The sequence below is a fragment of the Etheostoma cragini genome, chromosome 3 (genome assembly GCF_013103735.1).
Source record: "Etheostoma cragini isolate CJK2018 chromosome 3, CSU_Ecrag_1.0, whole genome shotgun sequence".
Classification (NCBI taxonomy): Eukaryota; Metazoa; Chordata; class Actinopteri; order Perciformes; family Percidae; genus Etheostoma; species Etheostoma cragini.
The window spans coordinates 18,564,754-18,576,091 of record NC_048409.1 but is presented as its reverse complement, the minus strand read 5'-3'; the positions used below and the strand labels follow the sequence as shown (position 1 = coordinate 18,576,091).

Genomic DNA, 11,338 nt, shown 5'->3' with positions numbered 1-11,338 from the left:
CCCCCCCCCCCCCCCCTCCTTGATTTCATGACCCCATACCTGTCTCTCGTTGACTGACTCGCTTGTGTTGTTTGTTTTGTGTCCGACTATGGGTGCTTTCTAACACCCGCCCAACTCTACTTCTGATTGGCTTACCAAGAAATTTTTCTCAGCCTCAGCCAATCATCAGCATTTATTTTGATCAACTTTTGGCTATGTGAACGCAGCCCTAAAGCGGATCTTATGTAGGCTATGTGAGTGTCTGCATCACAAATACATTGATTTATGAGCTGTGTGTGTCAGCGAAAGAGAGAAGGCCCTATTAATAAATGATGAGTCATGCGATGCTGTCTGAAAAGCCACTGATATTTTTATTCACAGGCGGGGGAAAAGACGTAGTGTACGAAATGCAATCACATGTAATTATTTGCCCTAGCAATGCGGCCAATCTTTGACCTGCGACTGTCACATGCCATCTCACAACCGGCACTTATTTGTGCAATTTTTGAAAGCTGAGCAGCCTCTAATGGAGATGTGTGGCATCCAATTTAGCTGTTCTCAATCAAAGTGTTAATTGAGACAGATGGTGATGCAAGATCCATTACATTTTCTGTAATACCAGTGAGCAAATCAAACCGGCCTAATTCTATGCGGTGCTGAGTGCCTGTTGATTGGTTGGTTTACTATACAGAAGGGTTGCGGTCAATGCACATTTAACACAGCCATTTCAGAGATTAGATGTCCTTCAGAGCTCTGGTAGTGAAAGCAGTTTGGCATCACAAGGATGAAGCAACTAATGAACAGTGTGTCATCATCAAAATATGTTGCAATGTTGTTTTACATCAAATTTGTTGAAGTTCAAACTAATTTATTCCCTCTGCTAGTAACTTCTGCTGCATTATTGCTCCATGCAGTAGGCCTGCTTGGAAGCCTTCACTTTAAGATTGTTTTCTTATTTCTTTCCTTAAAATGAGTTTGAAAAGAGAACATTAAGATAAAATCTGTGCAGATTTTAACATTTTCCCACACACACATTTGAAAGAATTAGACTTATTGTTCATACACGCTCATATCGAGGCTTTCTCTACGACACATCATGGGAACAAGTTATCCAGGTGATCTGTACAGTTCAGGAGTTACAAGTAAAATCAGTTGCAGTTGTAACTTTGAAACTAGCTGTCTCAACAGTGCCTGGTGCAGTACTAAAACAATATATTTGCAATTATCATACATACTAGAGTGAAATGCAACCACACACATTTTTTTAAATTTCTTTTTTACATAAAGTTAATTTAATTGCCCAATTGTCTGTTGGCTTGCTGTACTCGTCACCTACAGTTTAAAATTGTATTGCATGAGCAGGCTTGTTCTTTCACTCTATTGTAGTTGTACTAAAGCTAATTGACGTATCTGTCACACCAAATGTACGTTTTCTTTCTGACTCTTCCCTGCATCCTGCAGTACGTTACCTGGGCTCGCTGGAAGCCTTTGTGTCGTGCAGCACCAAACCGCAGAGCAGCATGGTGATTGGCTGGAGGGAAAAGGAAAGCAGGAGTCTACGAGTCACTTCGTTCTTTACAAAGAGAGGTGTGTGGGACATAGACCACCACCGTGGACTCAATCTCATAGGTGGGGACCAATGTGTACTCAGACTTGTTTATGATGTGAGAGTGAATAGTAAGAGTGAATCCTCAGTTTGTCCGCTCAATTTAGTTTCATTTATATAGCTTAAAATCACAGGTTTGTCATACACAATGCCATAAAGACTATCAAACGCCTCATTGAACATTGGACACATTTTTGTGATGGACTTAAACAGTATGGTTTACTGTAATTATTTGCAGTTAGCGTCTCTGCTAATTTGGGACATTCTGATTGGTTGTAGCCACAGCAGGTGTGGATCATCAGGTCTTGCTGTGGAACCCGTATGTGACCTCAGAGCCAGTTTGTACGCTCAGCGGGCACACAAGCCCTGTCACCGCAATTCGCTTCATGCAGACAAGGCAACAATTGCTCAGCTACTCCAAAGATAAGGTAGGACTGGAGTGTGTGTCCCTGTGTGCAGCACTCTGCTGGGAAAAGATAATGTGATGATTAAGTGCCCTATCATTGTAATATTAATTGTGATACCTTGCTATAATTACTGCAGAGGAAGGGAGCCATGGTGTAGATGATTGGTAGCCTGTTTTGCCATTGTAAGAGCTGGCATTTCCTTTAAACCCTTCTTCTGTCTGATGTAGAGGATGTTGGTGCTAGTAGTGCCCCTTCCATTGGCTTTTCTGAAGATATTAATTATTTTACAATTGATTTATGTTCCATCTGCCATTGCAAGAAACTCAAGAAAGAAAGCTTTACCTCAGATTCCTCTGGATGAGCTCCAGGAACAGCGACAGGCATCTTGTTTTGTAACGAAAAACAATATTACAGAGTTCTTGTGAAATCTGGCTAAGTGTCACATTGTGCACAGGCTGCTAGATTAACCATTGTTCTTGACAATGATTGTATTTGTTTTGTAATTATGATAATGTCTTAACAATTTAAGATATATACATATACATATCTCTCGACCACTACTGTCAGTGCATCTGCTCATATACTTCCCAGGTCCTGTGTCTCTGGGATGTGTCTCGTCAGCTGTGTGTTCACCGTCTGGCCGGTGTCTTTCCAAAGACACAGGAGGAAACACACACCATCCTGTTTCTCCACGAGGAGCGTCAACTCCTTTTACTTTCCTTCAACAGCCTGCTACTCCTGCTGGAGACCACAAAGGAGGAGATGAGGACCAGCAGCCATGAGCACCCTGTTACCTGTGTGCTGTATAATAGTCTGTTCAGACAGGTATGCAGGTGAAATGACTCCTAGGGACTTTTATTCAGAGACAAATGGCAAGCAGTAGGTAGGGCTTGTAGCTGTTATAAACCAGATGTTAGAAATTCATTCTTAACCTTGGAAACAGCTGATAACAATACAATCTCAAAGTCCATTTACTTGCTCTTCCAAAACATTCAATCATATGCTCTTTGTCAGTAGATATCAGTCAACAGATAATGAATCATTATTGCATGTTTTGTTCCCCTTACCCATTGTCTGACAGACTTACACAGCTGACATTAGTTACCCACACAGTGTAGGAACGCAACCCAAATAAACAAGAAAATAGTGCATCCAATAAAATAAAGTGTAACAAAGCGTGGAGAATTGTTTGGCTTTACAGAATACATGAGTGGAACCTGCCTGTGTCGCAGCATTAGAAAGGATCAAACTCTTTTTGATGGTTGATATCCTCTCCGTCTCTCTCACTCTGCAGGTAGTTAGCAGTGACTCTGCCTCCTCTGTGATCTGCTGGCTGGCTGACACGGGCCAAAAGGTCAAACAGTTCCACCGTTGCCATGGCAACGCTGAGATCTCCACCATGGCCCTTGATGGTACGCAGACACGGCTGTTTACTGCAGGCACTGACGGAGAGGTCAAAGTAGGTGGACACACACATGCACACACTTGTCCAGCTGTGAAGCGTGTAGAAAGTGTTGATTGTCATAGAGATGCAAACTCTGAAATGTAAAACCAGCAGGGAATAGAGTAAGAGGAAGGTGAAGTGGCTGACTGTTAAATTGCACAAGATTTTTTTAAATTCGTAATTACCCCTAAAAATGTAACGATTCAATGACTTGTTGTCATTTAGTGGGTCTGGCACGCATACACCCAGACTCAGGCTGTCTGAAGTGCAGGGGTGGAAAAAATGAAAAGGGTACCAGCTGCATGCAGTGGGGCTCCACCACATGCAGCTGTTACCCACAGGTACTGCATCCCGTTTTATCCACTGGAAGGGCACCAGATGGACACAAGGACAATTTCTTATGTTTTATCTACCATAGGGGTGTTGAAGAGGTCACTTTTGCTCCAATCTTTAATAAAACACTGCTAGTATCATTCTGGTGATTTGTTTCACAAATCCCCCCGGAATAAATATGTGGAGTTGCTCTTCTTTTGTCAGCTCACGTGCAATGTTTTCTATCACTGGTTGTAAAATAATTTAAGATATCCATGGCCATGTAGCCAAAACTAGTATAGTGCTAGCCTTAGCTAACGTGGCTGTAGCTTAACCACCATAGCCACTGTCACAGTCATAGCCGTCCGACTAATCAATGACAAAAATCATCCGACCAAATTGTTGCACTTTATTTGTGGCATGCGATCTTACATTGAATCATATAAACCTTGTGTGCCAGTGAACCTTAACAAGGCATATGTATTGCATGTAGTTTATTATTTACCATAAATGCTTATAAAGAATAATCTGGTCAACCACAGTCATACAGCATTTGTGCCATTCTGACACACCACTCTTAATCCAGTAGTACATGCCTTTTTTCACTGCCATTGATTGGCCTTTGCAATATTCCATATTGCTGCATATTTACTATTGTTTACCTTCAGATTGTCTATAATGACAATAAATGTTTGTATTGATTACACCAGATATACAGTTTTAGAATAAATTCCAACTTAGCATGACTCTGCAGTAAGGGCAAGCTCCAGCATCTGCCAGGTGGGGTCACTGAAGACCTGTGGTAACTTGTTCTCATTCACAGCATTTACTAGACACTAATCTTTTTTATGTATTTTTTTATAGATAAGAAAAAATCAAACACAATATTAATGGAAGTATATGTTGTAAAATTGGAATATTTGCATCCCATTTGCACATGTATCAGGGAGCTGTTCTGGTGTGACAGTCAGATGTCGGTAACCACAAGCGTGGCATGCCAGTGTCAAGTGGCACCTACCATTAGGAAGCAGTATGAGTCAGTGGAAAATGTCCGATATACCGTTTGTGAGGAGAGTCTTAATTTAAATCAACAAATGCATTCCTCTAAGGTATTGGTATGTGCCTCTCAAGCAGACGTAAGACAGTGTGTGTTAGGCTATGCATGTTGACACCATGTATAACAAGTGTTTGTTCACATGTTTGCGTTGCAACAAAACAAGTTCTAGTCTTCTATGCATGATATTGTGTCAAATTAGGTTGGTATTTCAAACAAGCAGTACTCTGTGACTGTGTATGCACTCCACATTCAAGCACTGCATAATGACAAGCTCAGTGCAATTGTTCTCAACAGATGAGTAAAATAATGATTCATATTACAATCAATATAATCAACCACATCAGCTCTCTGACCCCATGTGCCCTAGTGAGGATGCAGCCATGTCATCTTGTGAAAGCAAGCAGTGTCAGGTATACACTCACATTGCCATTTGAAACAACTACACAAGTAATCCTCAGCAGAAGAAGCAGGCCCCCCTTGGGCCAATTAGCAACAAGATGCATCATCTCTCCAATTTTCATCAACACTGAACCTGTGGTGTAGCAGTTAGGGCCATTCAGAATTTGCAATTTTGACCTTTTAATTGAACTGTTCCTATTGGGCCAATCAGTGTTTCTTTTTTAAATGCCACAACACAGATACAAACTGCCTCGTCATGCAAAATTGGACAGCCGGTGTGAAATATAACCTGAGATTGTCATGTTTTATGGATGTACAGTAGTGGCTTGATAGTTTGTGTCCTAATGTGGACAACCTAAACAACATTCCAAAACATCTTGATTTCACTTCTTGATGAAATAAGCAGTTGGATTTCTTTCAAAAAGTGAATATAACTGATACTGAATACTGATAACTGAAAGGGAGTGGCATGTGCACTTTGTGTAACAACATAATGTTTAAGAAACATGAAGGTGACATGTGAAAGGGTAACTAGCATTTTTTTCAACCTGGACCTTATTTTCCTATGTTTTTGTGTCTAAGTAACTGATGGGAACAAAAATCTTTGAAATAATCCAGTATTAAGCAAGATCACTACAGTTGGCAGCGGTGAAACAAGCTGAAATGAAAGTTAATAAAAAATTTAAAAAATGGAAGTTATTCTTTAGCTGGTGTTGGCAATCGGGTTTGCTTGGAAATTCAGCACATTTAGTGTTGTGATAGTGATTTTTGTGCTGCAGGTGTGGGACTTCAATGGTCGCTGCCTCCACAGAATGAACGCCGGCCTGGGTCGGGCTGTAGAGATCTCCCAGGTCCTGCTGCTGAGGAGGAGTATACTGGTGATGGGCTGGGAAAGGTACTGTAGATGTGTGTATAAAGTGTGATTATTATCATAATATATTTGCTTACTTAGATTATGCATCTTCTGGTTCTCTTATTCAAATACTGAATGCATTACAGAAGAAAGGTTAGGACCCAGGAAGTGAGTATCATGAGTTTTGATGCAGTAACACCCTCATAGACTGTGTAGGTTTGCACATTGTGAAAAGAAGTATGTGTGTATGTTAAAAAGATAGTGTATGTGTGTGTTTCTGTCCTCTTCTGCTACCTGTGCCTGCCAACGAGTCAGAGCCAACCTGACATCTGGACACTAACGATTATCGCTTCCTCAAATTTGTGTGCGTGCGTGCGTATGTGTGTGTGTGTGTAAGTGAGAAAGAGTGTGAGTTTTATACCTAACTCACATCTGCTCTTCATCTTCATCATCATCATTTCACACCCAGTGAACTGTACTCAGCAGTGTGCTATCAAGTTATATGACTCCTCTTTCTCTCTTTCTTCTCTCCTCTTCTCTTCTCTTCTCTTCCCACACACACACACACACACACACACACAATTTCTTGCTCTCTGGGGGTGTCACAGCGGTAAAGAGAACATAGACGACCAATCAGTAGTAGCAAAAGAAAATACTACCGTTATGACTTCCATCACTCATATAATTATTTTTTCTTCACATCCACCTACACCACAGTTTAATCCATAAAGTGCTGCGTCGCATGACATCTAATTCAAAGTTTGATTGCCTTCTGCTGCTCATGCAATCTCATGCAGGTTGAAATATCCCCATCCCACTGATAAACATATGCTTCTGTTTGAAACAATAGTGCACAATGTTTTTATTTCATGTACACTGCCTGCACAGCAATAAAAGTGCTGTCATGACATATAACAAAATATTAAAGGACTGGTACATCTTCCATTTCTATTGCTATAATATATAATACTACTATTACTACTACTATTATTATTTTTATATTCTACTAATATAAATATACGAATACTGTTACTACTGCCACTGCTACTCATACTGGTGTTTCTACTAATAGTGATTACAGAAGGATAATAATAATAATAATAATAATAATAATTATAATAATTATAATAATTATAGTAATAATGTATAAGTGTTGTATCACAACACTAAATGTGCTTGATTTCCAAGCAAACCCAAATGCCTGTGTGTGTGTGTGTGTGTGTGTGTGTTTTTGTGTGTGTGTATGTGTTGATGAACCAGGTTGAACATCAACATACAGCATACCGTTAAGAAATTACGTACGGGTTGTAGTATGTATATATGTAACACCTTCCTCACTTCTCAGCACCACCTTCTCTCTGTGTCTCTGTAGGATGTTAACGGTTTTCCGTCTGCATTCCTTCTCAAAATCTTTTGTTGAACCGTCTGAGTGGAAGGGAGGTGTTCAGCATCGCAGTGATCTGCTCTGTGCCGCATTCCAGCCTCCACAGACTCTGGTCACAGGTGTGTGTCTGTGTATGTATGTTTGCATGTGTGTGTGTGTGTGTGTGTGTGTGTTGTCTTTGTATTGAAAAGAAAACTTGTCACCATTACACTTTATTAAATAATTGACTTATTGTAGTCAACTTTCATTTACGTTCATTTCATTTTCATTAATTGTTTATTTAACAGAACTGTACCCAATGTCATTAGGGTGCATGTGTGCTCCTGTATTTGTGTGCGTTCTCTCACTTAAAAAAATAAATTACACTTTGATGATTTAAATTAGGAGCAAGGGCTCATGCAGAGAAAACAAAGTGATGGAAAGAGGGGAGAAAGAAAACAAAGACTCTGGAATGAAAATGAAAAAGGGACGAAATTCAGTAAAATGAAAAATGATTTGGAGCAGGTATCTGCTGATTTAAGTAAGTGGTTTTGATATCAAAGGACTTGTGCTCCACATGCCACTTTATGCTGGAAATGGGTCTGTGGTTTTATGTGTGTCTGTGCAAATGTGTAGGAAAGAAAGAGACTATATCTGTTTCAGAATTCCCAATCAGAAGTACAACTGTGCTTGTATGTGGCCCTGCATGGCCTTGCATAACGAGGAATGCGTAGTACAACTTCAAAGGTTAACACTGCATTTTAGCTCTTTTAAAAAAAAACGTTACGCAGTATTTATAGATACAGTCAAATTAGAGTGTAAGTAAATAAAGTAAACGTTTAAGTGAAGTGAACATGATCTAATTAGAAACCCTGCCAGAACCTTTTAAGTCAGAGTTCTTCTCTCTGTCTTTTGTTTGCCACTCTGAGTGAAAAATTCAGTATTTAACAAGCTTTTTTAGCAGTTTATTTCATAAATGAGTATTTCATTTTTTTGAGAAACAACAGCTTCCTCTTTCTCTATTCTGATCTAACATTTGGCTCCACCGCGGGCTAAAACCTTTACATGTCAGAGCCCATTAATTGGCAAGTTCCATTCTAATTAAATTCTTAATTAAAGCTGTATTTTAAGCAGGTGAACTGGAAAGGTCAAGCAGTATATATGATTAAAAAAACACACACATACAGTACTCTGCTGAGCGTTAACACTCATCTGATTAGAAAGAGATACATTTCCAATAAAAAGTTACAAAACACACTCATTTCACTTATTCCTTCTTTGCTTTTATTTTCTCATTTTTGTGTCAAATTTGTCTCTCTCTGTCCCTCTGTTTGAGAGAGGAAATACTGTCTAACCTGGACTAAGCACTACCCACAGAGAGCTTGTCTGTTTTTGTCATGCCAGTGTTTTTTGTCTGTTGTTTTTGTCTGCACAAGTATTAGGTAGGACCAGCAGGTGTAGGGTTTTTTGTGTCTGTATTTATTACCTCGCCGATGGTATTCCTTGTGTAATTGAAAAACTAAGAAAAAGTCATACATTCCAGAAAATGATCCAGAATTACCATCAAAATGATCATGCAACTAATCAGTGCATGGATTCGGTGGTATGAAATGACTCACACATGTGAAATCAGTAGAGCTAAAATCACACCAGCGCTCATTAAAACGCTGAAGCACTCGGTGCCTCTGGTGGAAGACAAAGAGTTTTCTCTCTTCTTTCTGTCACTCTTATTTTTTAATCCACTTCACTAACTGTGGAGCCCATCCCCGAAGTTTGTGCACATGATTTGTACAGTTTTCTTTTTTTTCTTTATGATCGTGTGTATCATGGAATTCAACCCTTAGGCACTTGATCCCTATCCCAACACTGACAACCTCCATTAACCAAAGAAACAAAATGCTTGCAAGTTACATTAAAAAAGTCAACAAAAGATAAGCACATTGATGACCATGCAAAGATAGGCTACTACCAGCATGGCAACTCATCACTCATCACATCCTTAGATGTTCTTAGATGGATTGAACTGGCAATCCTCCAGTCACTGGTCCACTTCTATAACCAACTATCAACAAACACTGCAACCAATTTGCCCCAGTATGCTCTTCAGTTTGTGAAGTGGTTTTACTTTGCTTCTTAAATTGAAAGTTGAGTTTCAGTTTACCAGTCTGTGCGAGTGCAGACATAAACTGCGGACACTTCTCTTCTGGGACGCATCAACCCTAGAGATAACTATAGAGAGTGATAAAGTGATGGATGGAGGTGAAAAGGTAGATAAGAGTGGGTGTTCTCAAAGCTGGAGGGAGAAATGGTCTGGAAGGAAATGAATAGCTGGAGCTAGAACAAAAGCACAATTCAGGAGCTACTTTGTGCACTTCAAAACTTCTTTAAAGTTGACTCCCCAATTTCTGTTAGTGTGGTCAGCTCCTTTCTCTGCTTGCTTCCTCTCTTTTTCCCAGTCTTTACCCTGACACTCTGCATTCCCTTCTGTTTATTTTTTATCTCATCTCCTTAGCTAGCCTGCTGCATTTCTGCTCACAAACACACACACAGCAGCACCTTCCACCTTCAATTTAATCCAAAAGCCCAATTTAAGTTATGTTTATTAAAGCTTCCTCAGTGGGAAAATGACACATAGTGCTTTCAAGTGTCTGTGTGTGTGTGTGTGTGTGTGCATTGTAAGGCTGCAGGGGTTGTGGTTTGTACATTCTGAAAAGAGAGAAAATTATAAATGTTGTATGTGTTTGAAGGTGTTTAATTGCATAGGTATCTGAAATGTGAGTGTGATTGTATTTTAAGGCTTAAACCAATTACTGAATCCTTGTTTTAATAGGTGATGCAAATAATAATTGACAAAACAAAAGCTGTGACTCTGATGAATGCAAGTGATTATTTCTCCCCATAAATAGTATTTTTATCATAAGCAGCACTCTGCCTGATCTTCAACATAAAATTGATGGTTTCCTAAAGAGAGACACAAAATTAAACCAGTATCTCTTTCATCAAAACACTTTGTGGGTGTCAAACTAGTTTATCCAGATCAACTTCTGCCTTGTCCAAAAGAAAATATATATCCTAAATTGATGTAATTCATTCATAAATTCCTCCTACACTTAAATATGCTGTGCATTGCTCTCTCTCTCTTTTTCACATTCACATCTTGATTTCTTACATTTCCGCACCTATCGACTCGTGCACTAAACAAAAGGTGGAAGTGAACTATCGCTTTCCTCAAACTATTTTTGCTAATTCTTTCTTCCCTAAATCCATCGAGCACAAAGGCGGCTTCTAAAAGCAATGACGCGTTAGTTTTAGTTTCCAGCATATTTCTTCAGGGTTTCAGTGAGTAATGCTGTTTTCACATCAAAGCATGCATGCTGCCAAATTATGTGTTAGGAACCCCATGTGCCAAGTGAAAGCAGTGGTGGCATAAAGGCCACCAGTGACAAAAGTCAATTTAAAGTTCTGTTGGTAACACACATGCTCTGTGTGTGTGTTCGTGTGTGTGTGTGTGTGTGTGTGTCTCCATGTGTTTGTTTGTGTCTCAAGTTTAATCAAGTTGCAGCAGGAGCATTTGGCTGATGTGGGACTGAAGCCTCCTCATCCATATTCAGTCTTGGCTAGGTTCCGCTTGGATACACACACACACACACACACACACACACACAGCAGGATACAAGTACACAGGGGTCTTGTGTACCTCCTTCAGTCACATCCCCCCTTTCACCCTTCCTTCTTTCCTGGGATCCCTTAATCCTCCATGGCTGAACACCTTCCTAGCGACCAAAGACCAACTCATCTGAACTTTGATGGACAGCCTAAAATGTTTCAGAAATGGAAATGCTAGTGTAGAAATCAGAACACCAATGCAGCAGCGATGAAATATTATTCAAGCAGTGATGCTCTGATTTATATGTTCGG

At 39.8% G+C, this 11,338-nt stretch overlaps 1 protein-coding gene across 1 annotated transcript in view; it reads left to right on the top strand.

Moving 5' to 3' along the window:
• Positions 1-11,338, top strand: part of LOC117942350 (WD repeat-containing protein 49-like) — a 23,671-nt gene that overhangs the window by 6,738 nt on the left and 5,595 nt on the right. The window contains exons 8-13 of the mRNA XM_034867762.1: positions 1,441-1,608; positions 1,865-2,013; positions 2,584-2,817; positions 3,287-3,451; positions 5,984-6,099; positions 7,430-7,560. Coding sequence (XP_034723653.1) covers positions 1,441-1,608; positions 1,865-2,013; positions 2,584-2,817; positions 3,287-3,451; positions 5,984-6,099; positions 7,430-7,560 — 963 coding nt within the window. The remainder of the gene's footprint in view (positions 1-1,440; positions 1,609-1,864; positions 2,014-2,583; positions 2,818-3,286; positions 3,452-5,983; positions 6,100-7,429; positions 7,561-11,338) is intronic.